The 23,342-nt window shown below is 37.1% G+C and overlaps 2 protein-coding genes across 4 annotated transcripts in view; one reads left to right on the plus strand and one right to left on the minus strand.

Moving 5' to 3' along the window:
* LOC110466732 (glutamate receptor-like) overlaps window positions 1-13,322 on the minus strand; it is a 111,209-nt gene extending 97,887 nt beyond the window's left edge. For both annotated transcript variants that reach the window (XM_021523453.1, XM_021523452.1), the window contains exon 1: window positions 13,127-13,322. In XM_021523453.1, coding sequence (XP_021379128.1) covers window positions 13,127-13,220 — 94 coding nt within the window. In that variant the 5' untranslated portion in view covers window positions 13,221-13,322. The remainder of the gene's footprint in view (window positions 1-13,126) is intronic.
* Window positions 13,323-14,218: 896 nt separating this feature from the next.
* LOC110466740 (glutamate receptor 2-like) overlaps window positions 14,219-23,342 on the plus strand; it is a 45,653-nt gene continuing 36,529 nt past the window's right edge. For both annotated transcript variants that reach the window (XM_021523460.1, XM_021523462.1), the window contains exon 1: window positions 14,219-14,938. In XM_021523460.1, coding sequence (XP_021379135.1) covers window positions 14,857-14,938 — 82 coding nt within the window. In that variant the 5' untranslated portion in view covers window positions 14,219-14,856. The remainder of the gene's footprint in view (window positions 14,939-23,342) is intronic.

Genomic DNA, 23,342 nt, shown 5'->3' on the forward strand with positions numbered 1-23,342 from the left:
TCACAGACATGGTACATGTATATGACAGAGACCACATTCTTAGTACATGTCTATGGCAGGGACCACAGACATAGTACTTGTGTATGACAGGGACCACAGACATGGTACTTTTGTATGGCAGGGAACACAGACATGGTACATGTGTGTGACAGGGTCCACATACATAGTACATGTGTATGGCAGAGACCACAGACATAGTACATAGTACATGTGTATGACAAGGACCACAGACATAGTACATAGTACATGTGTATGACAAGGACCACAGACATGGTACATGGGTATGACAGGGACCACATAAATAGTACATGTGTATGGCATGGCAGGGATCACAGACATGGGACATGTGTATGGCAGGGATCACAGACGTGGTATATGTATATGACAGAGACCACATTCTTAGTATATGTCTATGGCAGGGACCACAGACCTAGTACATGTGTATGACAGGGCCCACAGACATGGTACATGTGTGTGACAGGGTCCACATACATAGTACATGTGTATAACAGGGACCACAGACATAATATATGTGTATGACAGGGACCAAAGACATAGTACATGTGTATGACCGGGACCACAGACATGGTACTTTTGTATGGCAGGGACCACAGGCCTAGTACATGTGTATGACAGGACCACATACATAGTACACACAGACATAGTACATGTGTGTGACAGGGACCACATACATAGTATGTATGAAAGGAACCGCAGACATAGTACTTGTGTATGACATGGACCACAGACATGGTACATGGGTATGACAGGGACCACATAAATAGTACATGTGTATGGCATGGCAGGGATCACAGACATGGGACATGTGTATGACAGGTACCGCAGATCTGGTACATGTGTATGACAGCTACCGCAGATATGGTACATGTGTATGACAGGGCCCACAGACATGGTACCTGTGCATGGCAGGGACCACAGACATTGTACATGTGTATGACAGGTACCGCAGATATGGTAGATGTGTATGACAGGGACCACCGACATGGTACATGTGTATGCCAGGGACCACAGACATGGTGCATGTGTATGGCAGGGACCAAAGACATGGCACATGTGTATGACAGGGACAACAGACATAGTTCTTGTGTATGACAGGGACCACAGGCATGGTACATGTGTATGGCAGGACAACAGACATAGTACTTGCGTATGACAGGGACCACAGACTTAGTACGTGTGTATGAAAGGGATCACAGACATGGTACATGTATACCGCAGGGACAACAGACATAGTACAGGTGGATGACAGGGACCACAGACATGGGACATGTGTATGACAGGTACCACATACATAGTACATGTCATACACATGTATGACAGGGACCACATACAGAGTACATGTGTATGGCAGGTACCACAGACATGGGACATGTGTATGACAGGTACCGCAGATATGTATGACAGGGACCACATACATGGTACATGTGTATGGCAGCGACAACAGACATAGTTCTTGTGTATGACAGGGACCACTGACATGGTACATGTGTATGTCAGGGACAACAGACATAGTACAGGTGGATGACAGGGACCACAGACATGGCACATGTGTATGACAGGGACAACAGACATAGTTCTTGTGTATGACAGGGACCACAGACATGGGACATGTGTATGACAGGTACCACATACATAGTACATGTGTATGACAAGGACCACAGACATGGTACATGTGTATGACAGGTACCGCAGATATGGTACATGTGTATGACAGGGACCACATACATAGTACATGTGTACGGCAGGGCCCACAGACATGGTACATGTGCATGGCAGGGACCACAGACATGGTACATGTGTATGACAGGTACCGCAGATATGGTACATGTGTATGACAGGGACCACATAGGTACATGTGCATGGCAGGGACCACAGACATGGTACATGTGTATGACAGGTACCGCAGAAATGGTACATGTGTATGACAGGGACCACATACATAGTACATGTCATACACATGTATGACAGGGACCACATACATAGTACATGTGTACGGCAGGGACCACAGACATGGTACATGTGTATGACAGGGACCGCAGATATGGTACATGTGTATGACAGGGACCACAGACATAATACATGTGTATGACAGGGACCACAGACATAGTACATGTGTATGAAAGGGACCACAGACATGGTACTTTTGTATGGCAGGGACCACAGACATAGTACATGTGTACGGCAGGGACCACAGACATAGTACATGTGTATGGCAGGGACCACAGACATAGTACATGTATATGACAGAGACCACATACAAAGTATATGTGTATGACAGGGACCACCGACATGGTACATGTGTATGACAGGGACCACAGACATGGTACATGTGTATGACAGAGACCACAGACATAGTACATGTGTATGACAGGGATCACAGACATGGTACATGTGTATGACAGGGACCACATACATAGTAAATTTGTATGACAGGGACCACAGACATAGTACATGTGTATGAAAGGGACCACATACATAGTACTTGTGTATGGCAGGGACCACAGACATAGTACATGTATATGACAGAGACCACATACAAAGTATATGTGTATGACAGGGACCACCGACATGGTACATGTGTATGACAGGGACCACAGACATAGTGCATGTGTATGACAGGGACCACAGACATAGTACATGTCTATGGCAGGGACCACAGACATAGTACATGTGTATGACAGGGACCACATACATAGTAAATTTGTATGGCCGGGACTGACCTCTAACATTTTTCGTGTATGGAGCTCGGCCAGGGACAACAGACATTGTACATGTGTATGGCAGCGACTGACCTCTAACATTTTCCCAGTATGTTTACATGTAGTCACTTGTGTCCTATTTAGCCTGCTGCACATCAAACATTGGCTTTTTCGAGATGGCATCTCAAGGATATGGACTCCCTACAGAGGTATCATTACGCTGAGGTCATCGGGACAATATTTGTATTTCTATGTATACCGTATTGGTTCAAAAGGATATACCACCATCAATCTGAAACTATATTTTATAAAGTTTTTCTAAAACCTTCAACGACTAGCCATTGAATCGAAAACTGTAACATTTTAAACCAAATATTCATACCGAGGTAAATCTGTGCGATTTGGATTACAAACGAGTTTTTCGAACAGTTGACTTTTACAGCATGACCAGGATTGTAACCCGATTTCTACTTACTGTAAAACTGCACCTTCACATTCTGTAACAGTGTATACTTAATCTATGTCCATTTCATCTTTAAAGGACTTATCAGTAGTACTGAAGGGCCAAGGAATTAAAACTAAAATCTAAATTATTCCGAATAAAGGGCTTTATCAAACTCTTTATACCGTTACAAACATACAAACTTTTTAGATTGTTTATTCTTCAAACTATTAGTTACCATGCTGGAATTATTTCCGTCCACAAGAATACATGGAAGAGATAAAATAAATAGTACTTTGAAATAAGAACACACGCAGGAATAACATAATATGGATTTTTTTTATTTTAAAATAATTATATTCAACGTCACGACTGAAAGAGACGGGGTCGGTGTGAAACGAAAATTCAATTAGCTATGGAAATGGGGTGGAAATAAAATGGGATTGATCGGGACCACGGAGTCGCACAAATCCTGAGTCAGAAACTGGTATTTAAATCAATTCAAGAGACATAATTCAACTCAAAGTCCAACGCTTAAAGCCTACGTGTCAGGTCATGATGGGGAACTATGAGGACAAATGGATGTGTCCTGATGCGACAGTTTGTTAGAATTGATAGGGAAATAAGTCTTCCCGTGTCGTAATTAGAATTTCTGTCATTGATGAATCACAACGAATGCATGATCAGACACAAAGAGAAACTAGAAAAGAAAAAAGAATTCCTCTGTTCGAATTTTTTTTGAGATTGTAACGTGAAGAGTTTATTTCAACCATAAGGAAGTTTTACTGCTACTAATGACAAAACCACTCTGCAACTAAAATACCAAGATTCATTGATTAAAATGTTGACTAAACTAACAACAGTTATTCTACCATGCCAGTACGTAAACAGAAGAAAAAAATGAATATATAACATATATTTCTTACCTGACTCCCCCCAGAATACCCTCCCTTCACAATACAGTGTTTTCCTGTATGTTATCGGCTTAGAAAACATTGAACAAACCGAGAATAGACCTGCAGTATTTTACTACCTTTTTATTGTTTGAGAAAGGCGACTAATGTGGATAACCTGCTGACCCCTAGCAATACTTAGAATCTTTACATTTTCTCCTACGGCTGTGGGCGACGCGTCTGTGCGTTTCAATGAACCTGAATGATGTGCTGAATAGGTACACGTACGAGCCAGCTGCGAACCAAGCCGACATACTATAAACTTGTAAATTTTTGAATTGTTTGTGCTAAAATATCCAACTATTTTCGCTGTGTACTTATGTGTACAGTTTCAAAACTTGTACTGCTCAGTTTCGTTTTGGTGTATTTAGTTTTGTTATTGTCCCTAATTACTGCTGTCAGGCCCGACACGACTTCAACGTTGCTGGGTCGTTAAACAACACACTAATTAACTAATCAGTCCTGTTTCCCTGTTGCTGGAATTTCAGTGAGATGACACATCAGGGTGGCCAATGAGTGGCCATATCTTCTGTGATCAGTGCGTGGAGCTGTTTCAAGGACAAATAAACATAACCATGTAATGGAATTCCATCAGCATACACCTCCTAGTCGACTGTGGATCAAGGTTACACAACTAACAGTCTGGATCAAGGTTACACAACTTACAGTCTGGATCAAGGTTACACAACTAACAGTCTGGAGCCGGGTACAGAGTAAACAGACACAAATAGAAAATGTATAAACCTTCAGTTCAATTATATTAAGAACGAACGTAAGACAGACACATATGGTTGCACATATGAAATTTGGAAAATGCACCTCCTACGTCCTTCTAGAGCTCATCAGTGATGCTCTATATATTAATTTATATCTATATTTTATTTTTTCACGACCTTGCAGCATCTTAGGAAGTATGAAGACGGGTGCCCTGGAAAACACCACCGAAAGGGCAGAAATAGTGTAATAAACTTATATTTTACATATCTATATACTGAAGTATATACAGTTGAGAATCAGGTCGTGGTGATGCAAGTGCAATACAATAGTCGCATTCAATTCGATTATAATGAAATTTTGATAATTTCTAAAATATCAGACTTACGTAAAACTAATGAAACTGAAGTTACCGAATCATATGACGACATCCCTTACGTCGAGAGGTCTGCCTGGTAAAATTGATAATAACTGTTTTGTAAAGATAACAATTGGTAACAAAGTTAAAACAATATGTCACAACTTGTTATCCTCAAATAATACGTACTTATGTTAAAGTAAGGAAAGAGACAGATGCGAAATATTGAAATGACTTAATGTGAGTGAATGGCTTTAAGAAACTACTCTAAAATACACCTTACTTTTGAGCGATCATGATAAATCACTTTATTACAGGATGGGGGTTGGTGCTAATACTATGCTGCATGAAACCAATAATACCCTTTGTTGAGGCACATTTGAACTTACAACCTAACTTATGCACAAAAAACCCCACGGAAACATATGTGATTTGAAGTATCAATCATTGTAACCTTACAGAGTATACGATTTCATGGAAAATGCAACAATATACAATAATGTATTTTCTAGACCTTTTGCTTTTCGGCAATCATGGGTATATGACCTTCACGCTTTTAACCTTTAAATTGAGGAGGCGGGTAATTTTGTATAGACGAACCAGTATGTCAATACGAGGAACGATAATGACCGTCCCGCAATGATGATCCGGAAATATTCGCTTTATAGACGATCCTTTGGGATTCCGCCCTACATTTGAACGGACACGAGAAACTATTAGCCGGCATTGTATAGGCAGACACTCAGGTCTATTTAATATTTTATATCTTCTCCGATCAATATCTCAAATGTTTTCAAATGTTTTGCAACGACGACTTTGGAGTAGAATGACAGGCCGTCAATCGTTTGGGGTATAACAATCGGACAAGTACATGTCTTTATTACATGTATATTTGAAATAATGCTATTATTGTGTCGTGTCCTGGTTTTACTGAGTCGTTGAACACAGCTGGCTGCTCGCAAATTATTATCATTCTTTTTTTAAAATTCGATCCAAAGTAAAATATCATAATGTCATCATGTCAATCAAAGCCTACGCAAATGAACGCGCTTCGACTTTTTCTCTCAAACGTTTTCTTTCTCTAAGTTTTTTTTTATCAATGGTTGAGTGACATCCGTACTTAGTATAATCCTACTTGGATATAATTTTTGCCCTTTTATCTACTAGAGGTTTAGCCTTTTGCATGTCAGTATCATCTTTATGTCCACCTATCTGTCAACATAGCTTAGTTCTTCTGTTCCTACGCAATTCATATAAGAGGGCTTTCACTGTGTTGTACATACGCAATAAACACGTGTATTTGCAGATATCTCAAGCAATTACCTGCTCAAACTGAAATTTTGAAGATTTATTGCCGTACCTATGCTTATTGCCGGTTCACCAGGTACGCTACACGTGATATATAACAGCCGTTAGGATGGTTCAGCGATTTCTGGACACGAAAGTGCTTAACTACGAAAACATTAAGATAAGAAGATACGTTTCTGCCCGTTACATGTATAACCAACTGTAGCGCTACGTGATGATGTGTATAACTTGAATTGTAGCGTCGATTAGCAGACATTATTGTATGTTTACAGTATACGCTACTTACAGCACCACTCTCCAAAACTACATACTTTGTCCACATTTTGTGTTACTTCCGGTAGCCCATCTAGAAGAGAGACCAATAGAGAAAGGTTATATCTTCAACCATCTTAGATAACGCTATAGCTTCAATGTTTCTATTCTACATTTTAAGTTCTGTTCAGCTACATAAATCGCTTATTTGCTAGGAATACAAGTTTTTCTACATTTCCATTTAGCCTTTTCGATGCATGTTCTGCAATTGAAGACGGCTTTGCATTTCAATGTGTGTTTAAGGCTATATGTCGTTACATCAGCTAAGGTCAGATTGATACGGTCTCTGCCGATGATTGTCCCAATGAAGGGACACTTTAATATACAATTTGTTTTGAAATTTCATACTTAGAAATCATTGTTTTTTATTTTTTTTATTTCGTTGATTTTGTGGGTAATCTTTATTCATTGATTCATAAGTCCATGACGTAATCACAACTTTGTTATAAAGGAAATGTTGTAATTATGATGTAAGGAAATTTTACGTTTGAGTTGTTACTCCCTCGAAATCATGTACCAACGAAATGGTGTTTGGCGGGAAACCACGAAATTTGGGCCACACGAAAATGTCTTATTTTACAGTAACCTTGACACGGTGGCATGACTCTCAAACCTGTCAAATTATTATTAAGGGGCTTACCAGTCCTTACCGATTCCGTTTTAAAGCTGAACGTCAAACATAGTTTAAGCAGTACCAATGTAAATAACTTCGGTTTATCTATGTCTGATGACAGATCTATAATATTTCTCGCTAAGGCGAGTGATACAACAAAATATAAAATGCAGCGCACGTGAGGGTTAATTCAACCTTTTGGATATTTGCTGTACCATATGTGTATATAAAGCCTGTATTTACAAGTACATTTGTACAGTATGTGTATGCTAAATATCCGTTTTATTACCTACATCCTTGATGAGATGACCATGTCTCGATTATAGGAAATAAAAAATAAACACACAAGAACCACCCGTGGCGAAAATCTTCATGACTTATTTTTATTGATGAGAAAATCCACGGCCTACCAATCTCCCACAAATCCCCAACTTCCTCTATTCCCCGCAAATTCTTTTCTACCCAACAAACTTCCTCCCCTTCATCCACGCTGCATCTCACCTCTCCCACATCTTTTTATTCTCGCCTTCTAAATCCATCTCTCCCCAAATAACCCACTCCTCCTCACGTTTTATGCGATATGTTCAGTTATTTAATCGACTTGCCGAAATCTGTTTCATTTGTAATACTACGCCTGCAGGCCTGCGGTATTCCAATGCATGTTCTGAGTTACGTGGGCTCCTGCAGAAATCAAAATTGCAACACTTTGAATACATAACCTTTTTTTCTGTGGAGTGTCAGATGCATTCGTTTTCATATGACCTTAGCTGTCGCGAGGACGTTAGACCCGAAACGATTAAATAAGCAAAATTCGTAATACGTTGTTGTAGGGAGGGCCTGCCGCTTACCAAACACAACAGGACATGCCATTCAGAGCAGTATTCACCGTAATCCACACGTCGGCTCGATCACCAGCAATTTCGCCCACATGTATTCTACCGTTTGATAAATAATGTTAAAAGTCTAGACATGGCGTTGGATATTCAATGTCCAATTACATCGACGCTTTTTTTGAAGTTAACGCCGCTACTGATTTTTGTGCTCATCAAATGATGTACTACTCTGGTAATGGGAAAACAATTAATGAGATTTATGATATTTTTTCTATGGATTTAGCAATATGCATGAAAACGTGAAGGCTTTCCATCTGGGAAACGGCAGCTAACAGTAGCGTAATGTTCAATACATAACGTATGACAGATTGACAGGATATTCAACTATAAAATAACGCGATATAACGTTGTTTCACTTAGGTTTATGCATTGTATGCATGTAACATACACGTTGAATCGGGAAACTGTGACATTATTACACGGTCTAATCTGAGTAGTGTTGCATAATTATGTACAAAATGTATATAGATTTTGACGATGTATGGGTAACTTCTAATGGGTGCGACGTAATGCTCGCTGGCCCAACTGGTACCTGTCAGCTGATTATTTATATACTGCTCCCATGTACTGTAGGGAGATGCATAATTTACGCAATGGAAGTGTGCAATAGACGTGCTGCCCCCTGCTGGCGATTCTTGTGCAATAGACGTGCTGCCCCCTGCTGGCGATTCTTGTGTAATAGACGTGCTGCCCCCTGCTGGCGATTCTTGTATAATAGACGTGCTGCCCCCTGCCGGCGATTCTTAAATTACAGAATCCAGAGCTACGGTTTACAAGTATACTCTCTCCACCATAACCCGGAGAAAAATAGTTAGCAGATGATAGCGACCTACTGTTTCCTGATAGAGTCTTTCATATGAAGGCACAAGTATGTTGGATACGTATATTCTACCCGAAGGTTAAGAATTTTGGTCAGAACCGAGGCTTTGCCAAGGTTCAAACACCAAGATTTGCACCCGAATGTAGAATATCTTTCCTGTACATAGCTACATAATGACATTTCCTCCACCTCTTAATTTCGTGAAATTTCAACGCAACCGAAGGCAAAATTGCTACAGTTAGTCAAACACATTTTTGACGCATTTTCGATTGTAACGTCGGAATACACGTATTCCACATGCATGTAGGTGTTCCACATGGGCCACGTGTATTTTTCATACGCAGAGGTTTGAGATCTATATACATGTAGTTTCATCAGTCTGAAGTTAACAGATTTATTCTGCTGTATCCAGGGTTAGAAAGCGTAATGTAAACCAGAACATTTGTTCCCCAAAAGATCCAGAGATAGTTTTGACATCAGAGAATGAACATGCTGCTCCTTTAAAGATCTGAATATATTTACTGTGAAGATTATTAATTTTCGTAAGGTGTATAATTTCGTTGGGTTATTGGTTTATTTTCATTAACGAATTCAAATGTCCGCAAAGTAATTATAACTTTGATACAAAGCAATATTCCGTTCGAGTGGGTTTTCGTTATTCACGCATTCATGTACGCATTTCATAGTGATTTATCAGGAAACCATGAACTTTAGGCCCCACGAAAATATTTGACTTTACAACACTTTACAGAAGTCAGCCAAATTGTTGTTTCTTACAACGCTCGTAGATAAATAGTTTATAGAGTAATTCAGTCCTGACTATATCTGCAGTAACAAGGAATAGTCTTTACAGTAAATTGAAACGGTTGTTTCCTACAGGATCCGTGAATCTACCTTGTTTAATATCAATGCAGAATTGGTAGCCCGACCTTTAGAGATGTCATTGTGTTGATTATTCATTATGAATTAACATGTCTCATTTTATTTTTACATATACACTACCGTGTTTGCTCATTATGTGAACCTAGGAAATATACGATATATCGTAGTATTGTGGCTACCAAAATGAATCAACGTTGTTTAAACGTCAAATTACTCTTGAATAACTGTTTCACACGAAATTATGAATTGCTTTGAAACAATCTCTGAAATTTAAACGATATTTCGAAAGTTGTTCTTTCAATAACCGTCACTGACGATACTTATAAAAAATACAGTAGATATCAAATCGCGTACAATGTTATTGTTAATTGAAACATTGCTAAAACGTAAATTTTAAGATTGAATTGCATCTTTGTAGTTTAAATACCTAATACATTTGCAACAAATATTTCTGTGTTGACGTTGGCATATAAATCTAAACGAACGGGAAATGGCAGCTGCCGGTTATGTTTTTCAATATGCCAACAGATGTTAGCGTCACAACCACTACTCGTTTATGGCTATTTCTAGCAAACATATTACAAATTCGAGACGTAAATTCTATATCGATGCAGATGATAGATGATGTTTGTAATGAGAACGCCATCAGATTATAATGATATCCGTTCTAGGTTTCAAATGAACAAAATGGTGTGTATACATGTGTGTATTACGCATTCAATGTATTGGCAATTTTCCATCAGCCAGGACTTCAATGCCTTTTAGTGTACATACACTTAAGACTGTGTTAATGCATGTGTGTTTTCATGATGTCTAGTGGGTGGTTATGCTACATTGTATCAATGTTGACATGTATTGTATGTTCACACTTTTGATGCTGACGTAATGTAAGTCAATACAGCATAACCATGACAACCTGTTTACACAAACCATTGCATTATGACGATTAGGGTATGCAACCTCATCTGCAGTAAAATAAGTCATTTAGACATCTTGTATTGATCTAGACAGAAACAATGTAACTATCACACGCATAAGATATGTAACCTCATTTTGAGCAAATTGTATAATTTAGATATCATACAATGTACCTAGATACTGATATGGTTTAAAAACATTGCTATCACACAAATACAAAGTATACAATCTCATCTTAAGCAAATTTGATTATTAAGATCTGATACCTTAAAATAGACAGAAACCTTATTGCTATCACTTAAAAATATGCAACCTCATCTTAAGCAAATTGTATAGTTTAGACATCATACCTCTCTACTTATAAGGTTTATAGAAAGCATATTGCTATCACACAAAAAATGTAACATAATATTGAGCAAAATTTGTCTAATTTAAATGTAGACCTCATACATTTTCCTTAATAATCACTCATAACGCAAACAAGTAACGTCATCCTGAGGAAGTAACTAGATATTTTATAAAGTTGATGTGTATATTGAAGAACTTAGTTATCACAGCGCCTATCTACTCAAATGGTTGCCTGTGCTATCATTTTGCATGGGCTTATAATGCCTTTCTTGTATTTGTTGCCTTATAAGATTTCTTTTGTCTGTAAATTTCGACTTTTAATTTGAATGAATTTAACCTTGTGTGTTAAAATCTTTGGTATACTATTTTTTTCTAAATGCATAAAACTGAAAAGAATAAAAGGCACAACCAAACATTTTAAATGTTCACTACAGTAGAATTTACTCCTCTCTATCAACATTAAACTAGATGTCGGCGATTGAAAAACTCTACATAAGTACCGAACCAAGGATAGAGGAATCCATAACTCAATGGAGATGAAGCAATAAAATGTTATTAATAATCCAACAACAGGAAAGCATTTCGACTCAAAACTATGAATTTGCTGTCAACGTATAAAAAATGTCAAGAGTAGAGGCTCTTATATACCTTGTACATGCATGTAGTGTTACATAACGGGGTGTTAAAACTAATGCTATGTTTCCGGACATGCCCTCAGTTGAGTCCCTAAAGAAACGCAGGATGCATTACTGCTTTGTTTAACGATCAGAGGACCAGGTCCCGAACTACACCAAGGAATACCCTTCACACTTCTATGACTTATACCTTGCATTACAGTAGCACAAGGGGACCCCAAGAGAGACATAGGGATCGACAATAATATTCCGAAAACCTCGAATACAGGTTTTCTACATCGTATAAGTTACAATAGTTGTATTTTATTTGTGTGTATTTCACACTAGTTATAGTGGAAGTATCAAAATAGTTGACAATAAACTTTGCTTTACAACCCATACGTGGTGTGGCCCTTCAAGGAGGCTAGAGGAACTACTGGTATTCTGACTGTTTTAGTGCTTTGGTTTCGTCGACTTTTCAGTATTCCATGGTGACGTCTAAATTAGGATCAATGACTTACGTGTCTCCACGCAGTTGTCAATATTGCATGCCTACTAACCTCGAGCTTTGCACCACCATATTGCCGGCTGAAAACTGAAATATTTTGGACTCGAAGCAATTTCATATCATACTTGAATGGTTGCCGATTGAAATTGTTCGATTTTTTGTCGGGCACAAATATAATTCATTGTTCTGTCCCTCTGATTTAATGATAATGGTTTAGTTGGAACCCTCCTCCCCGACGAGCGACGGTCTCCTCCCAAGGGGGGACCGAACCGATCGATCCAGGAGAATTGGTTTGATATAAAGATCTTCCCTGACACGTTACCAATTACCCGTCTAATATCTCCCATGCCTTGTAATGTTCTTAATCGATAAAAATGCCCCCAGAATGCGCAATAGGGTTGTGTGTATTTGTACAAGAAATCTAGATATTTTGACTACTGTCTCGACTTGGGCAAGCACACAATTATCAATGATGATCTTATCTGAAAACAACATTCGAAATCTCTCCTCGCGACTCTTAAAATAAAGGAATATGTTGACGATCTAATAATATGAGTTTCAACTTAAATCATATACGATTGCTGTATATATAAGTGGCATATTTCTATGATAATTAAAAACAATGTATCATATCAATTGAATTTAGAATAGCAAAGACTATTACGACGTACGAACCACACACATATTACTATCATAAACATGCAGACAAAGATAGGTACTTACTTATGTTGTAAGTCCGGGACGCGCTGGTTGTCTTCAGAAGGACAGTGCCAAAAAACAAATATAACATGTATGATATTACACTACAACTCCTCATCTTGTGTTTGGTTTAACTACAACATGTCCAAAATACGAAATCGCCATAGTAAGCAATCAAGCCATGGGCTGCTAACAGTTAGTTGTTTAACGTTCGCTTCAACAGACAATCGAGAAAATCTAGGAAGAGCCAGTTCGCGCAGGCGCAGAAAAGGTTGAGATGCCGCAGGATTCTCTATGGGAGAAAATGGAGTCAAATGGATGTCAATGGAGATGGCCGGTCTCCGTGCCGGAGCGAAAGGTGTCAGTATAAACCACTAATTATACTGTCAATATGGGCAAGCACACGCGCTTCACGGCATACTTACTGAGCGAGGCGGGCGGTTCGTCACACGTTTAATGTAAATTATAACTAAATCCCTCCCCATTATTTTAATGTTAAAACAATCAACACTACTAAACATTTCCGACGATTTATGAAAATTCCATAAGGTGTTATGTTCTGAATGTACATTAACAGAATAAATTTAATATGAAACCGAAACGTGTTCCTGTTGTTGAGTATTTAAAAATAACTCTCTGAATAATTGCACAATTTCTAAATGTCAACGTATTGTTTTTGTTTTTTGTTTTTTTTATTTCATTACCAATTTAAAATCATCTAGCAGCTGGTATTAACAAAACGACTTACCAACTATCTTCTACATATACCAATTTTTAATTTTAAGGTAGAATTGTTTTGAATTTTAATTTATTAAAAAAGGATAATATATAACGAGGAGTTCTTTAAAACAACAACAAGTCTTCGATGCCTCTTGTTTCTCAAATGCTTGAAATAAATCAATTTTCATAAAGGACCAGTTAAATCACGTGTACCACTTACGGCGATATTATCTGTTTAAAAAAGAATGCTACATTTATGAATCATAAACCTTTATTTTACTGGTGTCCAGTATTGGATTTTCACTATTCTGCATAACGTTTCAGGAAAATTCTGAAGACAAAAAGTAATTTGTCTCATGAGGATTCATTTTAACGATTGAATAGTGTATGTTTGGCTTTCGTTAAGGATGCTTTTAACCAAATGTAGTCTTACTTTGCACAGAAATCCATCGGGCGCACTGAGACGGAAAGTAAATTAATAGGAGGCTACATCAGTGTTACACAGATCCTCTATCTGTAAACAGAGTCTGGGAAAAAGGCTTTATGGTATCTAATGGATGTGTTCAGAGGGCGAATATGCCGAACCTCTCCTACAAGCTTGTGCATAGAAATGTCGAGAGACGCTCCATTGATCTGACAGCCCGCTCTCCAAGCCTCTGTAGCAAGGCTTCTGGAGAGATAGATTTGCATCGCGACCCTTGCTAATTGTTTAAGATGTAATTTGCCGAAATATTGGTTAATTTAGCGAACGCGATCTGCATCCGGCCAGTGAGAGAAACCATTGTGCAATCATCTCTAACATACAATGTCGCTCACGCTTTGACTCATATTTGCAATAGCACAGACTTATATACCGGCGACTGTCGTGTGTATATTGGAAACGGAGGGAAGATGTGCTGAGCAGACCCTAGGCAGGCATGCGCTAAAGTGAATGTGATGTGGACGCCTTAGTATGCGCCAGGCAGTAGTGAAAGTAATTCTCAAAGTATGTTCAAGATAGACACCTATTCTCGAGAGATCAGGAACAAAGAAAAATGGCATTAGTGACACTATTGTACTTACAATTTACGCTTTTGATGTTGTGTCTTGCTTCGGACGACAACACCGTTCAAATAGGTGAGTAATGACAGGCAAGAGACATTATCTTCCACCATTATTGCTCTACGATAAACATATTACCATCCATCGCCATGCTTTCAGTCCAAGTAGTTCTAAGTGCTTTGCCTTTCTACAGTTAAATACTATATACTCTATTTTTCAGACAGTATGTGTATAGCATGTGTGAATATCCTTTCAATTGAAATGTCATGCTGTCGTATCTTTTCTAAAATATCATGATATTCCTTATATGTTGCGATGATAATTGGTAATTCGCTATTTCGAATTACAGTTTGACCTTTTTGTGACCAAACGAATATTGTCTGTATTGATTGGTTGATTGATTGAATACTTACAGGACACTAGTCAAACTTACAACTCTATCTTAGTAACATCAACGGTTAATTGATAATTCATTTTTATTTCAAATGAAAACGAAACTCTGAGTTTGGATGTAATATGGGGAAAACGCGAGATAATTTTACTATCGTATTATGATAAAACGTTATTTTATCATTTTGATTTGTTGATATATATTATGATATGCATTCATTACTTTGACGTGTATCGACACATTCAGCACAAAGATCCTTTTATAAGTTAATTTACATGCTCACAAAAAGTCACTCGGCGCATCAATTTCATTTTATTCTACTGAAAGATATACTGATGGTAAAAACTATCAGTGAAGCCTCTTGTTGATAACATTGTAAATTATGTTCCTTGTTATTGTCGTTAGTCTGTCGCCACAAAATATCTATGCAACTGTGTGTGGTGCATATTTTTTTTTTTATGATTAAACCAATAGCAGTATCCACAATTAAATGTGCAACTGAATAAACTTAAATCAAGATGTGTTTAACAGTTTTGTTTTAATAAATACATGATTGTTTTCGTTCAGTAAAGGGACCAATAAAGAGACCAACCGCGGGGACCCAAAATGTGGTCTCCTAATACAGGTGGTCTATCAACAGGAATGGCCGCATTATACAGCCTTGACTGATACAATAAGGTTTCATTTGCTGGCCATAATTCGAGTACAAATTAGATATTTATTATATTCACCTAAAATGGACCATAAGTACATACTTTCAAAAGACTTGAATAGGCTTAATTAAATTCCTGATCTCAAATCTTACATTTATTAGTAGTTGACCTAATTCGATTGGCACATATACCGACTGTGTTCACATTGATGTTTGTGTGTCAATCTATTTTCAATCAAAAACTTGTCGCTGTATGATTGCATTGTGTCTGTCCTGTGATTTATTGATAAAAGGACCTGTTAACAATTAATGAGGTACTTGATACTGGTACATACGACAGGAAACAAGTAGTGATATTGTTGGGTATGCGTTCTCACGTTTCATTTGAGATTTGATACTAATCATTTGCTAAATACACACGGCTCCGTATTACTGTGAGCGCAAAACGATCGATGAATGGTTGAAGAACACATATGACCTTAATGTGTATTGGAAGCGCACTTGTACTGTGCGATTGAACTTAGGTAAAGTGCTCAGATGCAAGCAATTAATGGCATCATTTTACATACTGAGACATTAAGTACATTTGTCGCCAATACATATCGTTTCATCGCAAAACATCCAATTACTGCGAAGAATACGTCAGAAATGAAAACATAGATGGTGTTTTATGGTGCAGCAAAGACTACATAAACGTCAATTAAGTCAAACTAGAGCGCCATTCATATAGCACCAAAACTGCAGATACATAACAGTTGATAATGTGAAATTCATTTCCTGCCAAATATATTGCAGCACTCCGCGTACATTCCAATGACATCTTGGCTCGCCTTTGATTTTGTTAGTCTTATGCTGTAAGTAATATTATGAATGATGAACGCAACACACAAAGGTTATTGCACCTTCAAACATTTGGTAATGCAGTATGCTAAACATATTTACAACACTGCTTCATACACCTGTTTCGTCCTTTAATGACTCATCGGTGAGGCTAGGTGCCAAAAGGTGGTAATCTAAATTGGTCTAAAACTACTGTTGAAAAACAGACGGTGAGGTGCGTAAAACCATTAAGTTCATAAATTTTAATTGATTAATTTAATATATACGTATACCATATGCAGCATTGACTATTATCAAAAATCTTTCACTACATCTTCAATACTCGAGTAGTCCAGTAGTCGAGTATCTTATTCTAGTACTTATCTGTGTTTGCACGTGAATGTTCACCAGGGAAGTTTCTAGAATCCAACCGACATTGTAAGTAATGGTGGTATCACTCAAATAATCGATTGAAGTAGATATGTGATTAACAGCCAAATTCCAAGAGACTATCAGCGCCATATCCAGCCAAATTTAGCAAGTTTGCAAATTTGGAAACCTTTGTGATCAATGAAAATCGAATATTGCTATGGGGTTACAGCGGTGATGACCCTTTCCCATACGTAGAAAGTATTTATTTTTATTTTAAATCAACCAATAAGAATGGAGTATCGACGTGGGTTACGAAAGAGATGTTTAAAACGCAAATAACTGTGGTTTGGACCGTTAACATTAATAGCATTGCCTCCATCATTCACACCATCTCAGCAAAACCTTGACACCAACACCACCATCACCACTATTTGAAACTACATAAAACTAACAGCGTCACTACAACTTCCCCAGACAACCACCATCATCTCCACAACAAAAATATCACTTAAATGCAAATTTAACTCCGCTAAATCATCCCTACCATACCCAATAAAGAAACGATTACTACCACAAATACCATTGATTAAAAAAAAAAAAGGAATATTAGACAAAACACCCAACCTCCACAATTCAAAACAACCAAATTATATCACTTTCACAACAAGACCCTCGAAATCCCTACCGAATTGGCCTTAGCCCCCAACCCACTATCATAAACAATATTTATAAAAACTCCACCATTAGCAGTAGCAACGCAACCATCACCACTACAACACAATACTTACTTTATATGTCTTATATGTACACGTATTACTATGATGCATGCTTAATATATTCTAAAAAATAGACATTTATCTAACGTGTCTGAGGTCGCTGCTGACCTAGATAATGTCTTGGATATTACGTGAGACGAGTGTTACTTATGTGCAGGAAGAAATGAGGCCTATCCCGTTTGTTTTAATGTCGTTTAAGTTTCTGTTGTTTAGCATATATATTTCTATGCTCCGATGTTTTTCTTCTTCTCATGAATGCGGTTTTGTTTGTACCTTTTATCTCTGGTGTGTATAGAAGCTATATGTGGAGATGTTTTTATATTTAAATAATTTGAATAGGTTAACTAGTGCAATGATCAGTTACCTATACTTTTTTTTATGATTTTACACATCTGACTGGAAGAAAGCTCTCATTTGTTGTAACAGTATATGTATGATAATTTATATAATCTGATGTGCTATAGTGATAAACACACCTATATCGGTGGGCTATACAAATGTTATAGGAAGGGGCAGTAAAACAAACAAATCGAAGTACTATTCGAATCGTTATGCCTCGAATTATTTGGTAAAAAAGAATAGGATTTAGTAAAGTTTCTGAACTGGTACAATTCTACAGATATGTTTTCTATCAAACATGGATCAAATTAATCAAATTAATTTAAATTTATACTTTCTTTTTTGTCAGGTTATAAGATGATAACTCAAGTTAGAAATGTTCATGATAAATTAACTCGTGCTCAACTAGAGTTAACCTGACCAAAATGCTTATATTTACAGTCTTTCTGTGAATTGGGCACACCTTTCTATTAAAAAGTCTACTAAGCGGACACAAACTTCATTTTAAAAACGTTTGATTAGTTCAATAAAAACAAGAACCTGAAATTTGCATAAGCCATGGTTAATTCCGCCCACATCTACTGTTGATGATGTCAAATATTTGCGTCTCGTTTGAGAAATAATTGCATAGGTCCGCCCACGTGTAATATTATCGACGTCATGGAAATCTGTAACGTTCAATGGTCAGATTTTGATAACTCCAGATTGCGAAAACAATTGGTATTGATTGAATGTCAGTGTAGACTATGAATATTTGCATATAGATACACTGTACCTGTTTATTCAAATGATCTTACAGATATATTAATCATGCAGTTGAAATAAAATATTGAATCTGATTTATCCAATTACATGATCACATGACAAGATTTCTTTTTGCTCTCTGAAGAACTCAGGGGGAAAGTATAATATGTCAAATAATTACTGCTTATTGTAACCATTATTAAATAAAGCTTGTCCCAAGTACAAAATACGAATAAATACGATACATATATATATATATGGGCTTACTTGGATTCTTCTTGCATCCAAATATATTTAGCATTTCATTGCAGTCTCCTCTAAATAAGTATTACCAGAAGAAATCGTGTTTATAGGGCTATGGAAGCAATTTGATCAGGGTCATTTTAAAGCTTCTCTTCCCGCGTCGAAAAGTGTGATATATCTGATAGAAGCAAACATTTTAGTGACGATAGGTTGTTTCAGGAATCTGGTTTGCACTGACAAAACAGACCCTTCAATATCAGGGAGAACCTATAGTTAGATCAATAATGACTGTAAGTTTTAGAATGTAAATGCAAGTATTGAACGGTATTTTCCAATGTTCATGCCGGTATGAACATTAAAAAAAGGCGGTCCAATCCTTAAATAACAAATAATAGGATGTATATTTGAGAAATATATCAGTATTACACAGGTTATTATCTAGACAGGTTAAACATATGTACAATTTTAGTGATCAGAATTCCGTAACGATTGTCGTGTTTACTAGTGCAATTATCATTAAATGCCAGTAGTTTTGGTTACTTTACTGATTTTTAATTGCTCTTCGACATCTGGGCCACGAACGATTGAGTATGCTTATTCAATTACGGCTAAGAGTTACTAGGGCATTTTATGATCGGTGTCTGTACATGGCCATCATTCACTGGTCTGAAAGTCACCATGAATACAAATATATTTCTACGTAAGGAATGAAGGATCAGTATTTTTCTATGCATCAGATTTGTGGGAGTGTATAGTGCGTGTTTTTTTTTTCATCTGAAAAAATGTCATTTTGGAAAAATATATTTCTATTCATATTTTATTCGACAATATTTTAATAAGCATTTCGGATTAAATGTCTAAAACTGAATTTGTTTGGACTTTCTTGTCTAGGTATAATCATTTCTTTTATAGAGGCAACTTTGTTGCATTGATTCATTTGTAATGGGACGGAGAACACATCGGGGCTGCTTGTGATTCAAACCCATTGTCCACTAAATAGATTGCACTTCCATCAGTATTTTTAAACTACCTACACAAAGGTCCGTCATAAATATACTATTTCTTTACCACATTACAGTCCTAGAAAAACCTGCTAATAGCGACCACAACATGTAGAAAATGATATTGTCATGACACAGATTGTTTGTGGACAGCCTGTTATTTTATAGGGAATATAATTGGGGTATTCTGTAAATGTTTTTGTATGGACACATGTGGTCTTGATGGTACAGACAGGATGTCAGACAATATATTGAATACATTGTTTTGTAATATTCTAAATGCCAAATGTAAAATGATCCAGTCTCATTCTAATTACGTGCATTTAACGTACAGTAAGTCCGTGACATGTATACGTATACGCACTTCTCAGCCGAATGAATTAGAAAAAAAGGAGGAGGAGGGTCGTGATATCCTTCCTTTTGATTTGAAATGTATTTTTTTTTTAGTTACATTCCAACGATTATGAAACTTTTTTTTTCAGTTTTTATAAACCTTTATTGCTGGTCCGGTAAAAGAACACAGGGGACAAAATATGTCTTTGACTGACGCTGTGTTATCAGGTCAAAGTTGGTATCAACAACCATCCATATATCCGGACTACATGTCTGATACTATACCACAAAATACAATATTGACACGTCTTTAATCATCCGACAACCTCCCTCTGTTTTGTGGCATTTCAAAAATATACCTTTTACCCAGAATATTGACCTTTGCAGTTAATCCAACTGATAGCAATCAGCAAATTTCAATTTCAGATATGAGCTATTATTTAATCAGCATTATGGCCTAAAGGCACACTCGATTGGGTTACCGCCGTCGTCATACACATCTAACAGTTGTTGGTGTGTGTGCTCGACACAGAAATTAATTACGTCATCGTTCCGATTGGAAACGGAGATCAGAAACACAAATACTGTGTGTCGACTTGGCCCGTGATTTTCACTTGAATCGCGTGGAGTATCAATATAAGTGATCAATGGTTTCTGTCTGCTTAATAAAGTCTCAAGTAGGGGATGTTTTGCCTCGATGAATTTGTTTAATATCATCAATAAGTCTTTGTGCTTAATTTGATCTCTATCAGCTAGTTATAAGTAGATAATGAAGTTCGACTCGGCGAATGTTGTTGGATTAATCTCGTACTTCCGTTATTTCATTAGTGTCTCTGTTTCATTAAATAATCTCGTTTAGATAAAAAAAAAAAACACATTCAGTGTTATGATGATTCAGAGTCATGCCATTATTAAAAGTGTATTCATCAGAATTATTGTTATACATTTTTTGTAATACGTCTTCTGCACTATAGCTTCATTACGATCAGGTACGGTAGTGATGAAAGATTAAAATATAACATTACTGGTACAATTTACATAAGTGTAACATTGCTGTTATATATATTCTCTAAACACAATTAAATGAATTTCATTGCACAATGATTAACTTAACTCCAGATTTATGCTGCTATTCAGTATTTCAAACTGATACCATCTGACCATTTCGCTAAGTACTTATGTATGCAGACTTTTAACATTTTACCATTCAGTTTCTATCGTACAATCATTCAAATAAATAGCAACTTTCATTCAGGAGTTACGTGGAACAACTCGTGATATTTTGTTTCCAACATAAAACATGTAGATGTTGCGTTCCGACAACTGACGACGTCATAATCCGTAGCTTTTGTTATTCCTTTAAGACACTTACTAGTACTTATGTTTTTGGATGTTTGGGGTTTAACGTCCTCGCAACAGCCAATAACATATGAAGATAGGTACCTAGGGAGAGAACAGTGAAAGACAAATAAAGGGACGCTAGAAGAGAATTTATAAACATCTAATTGCGACAGCAGATCAATTGATGTAACTTCAATTTATCCTAGGAAGAAGAGCGGGGAATACACAAAATACACCCCCCCCCTCCCCCCAATTCTGCCGAGGGTGTCACATTAGTCGCCTACTATTGAGAACAGCAGGCCTATTCTATTTCCCGAATCTAGGAATTGCAGCAGGATTATACAAATGTAAAGAAGGAAGGAAACATAGTTAATTCGACCTTGAAAATATATTTTTCGTTTAGTAATATCAAGCATCATTGCATCCTAAAACATAGACAGTGTGTTATTTGTTTGTTGATGTAAAGTTGGTTTGTAATGTCGCTGTGAGAAGTAGGCTAATGTTTGATAAGACAGGTCAAAAAGAGTCATGTCATGTTTCATGAGATCAGCGAGAGCGTACATGATTTTTGTCATTTTTTGTTTTGATATTAAAATTGAACATTGTTTGATACGTGTATATCTGATAACAGTATATATGCTGCGACAATATGAGGATGTTTAACTGGGCACGAACGAGGATCTAGTTAATTCGGTTGTATCTTCTATACTTCTCATTAGATATCGGGGACGGAGGGTATGACTTAAGGTATCATAAAAGATAGGAGACAGATGAAATGACTTACAGTAACCACATCATAGATCGGAGGTGAGGTTGAGTGTATAGGGTTTAGCGATTCATTAACAACTTCGGTAATGAAAGGACTGGCCGCCATGTGTGTAATGTATGCATGTGTGCTGTGCTGTGCGTGCTTGAGGCGGTATGCTGAAATGACACCAAATGAAAGGAATATTACTGGCTATCACCACATAGAACTACTGAAGAGGCAGTATTGCATATGAATGGTTTTCTGCTTACCAAAGACGGAAATATGTCAACGTTTTTCTTTTTGTGTGTGTGTGTTTTTGTTTGTTTTTAACTTTTGGCAAATTTGGCGATCTAGTTGTTCACATAGATCGCCAAACGAAAACAACGGTAATTTTAGCTTGGCAACCATTCAAATAACTTACAGCTTTTATCTAGTTATTGATAAAATGAATTGACCACGAGGAACGCCCTTCAAAATCATTCCGGACATCATACGACGATTGGGTGTGAATCTTGAATTTCATGGGAATATTTCAGTTATGAAGAATTTCGTGCAATAATTTACCCTTGTCTTGTCCATGATATATATCCGAATCCGAATGTCTGGCATAAACAAATCTTCATTTTCGAACTCGATATTGGTCTAGCCAGTAGCATAGACAGGAAAGACTGACGGATCACGACTGGCAACTCGCTTCCCCTTGACCTCGCCCCCCCCCCT

This window comes from Mizuhopecten yessoensis, unplaced genomic scaffold, assembly GCF_002113885.1.
Source record: "Mizuhopecten yessoensis strain PY_sf001 unplaced genomic scaffold, ASM211388v2 scaffold11143, whole genome shotgun sequence".
NCBI lineage: Eukaryota > Metazoa > Mollusca > Bivalvia > Pectinida > Pectinidae > Mizuhopecten > Mizuhopecten yessoensis.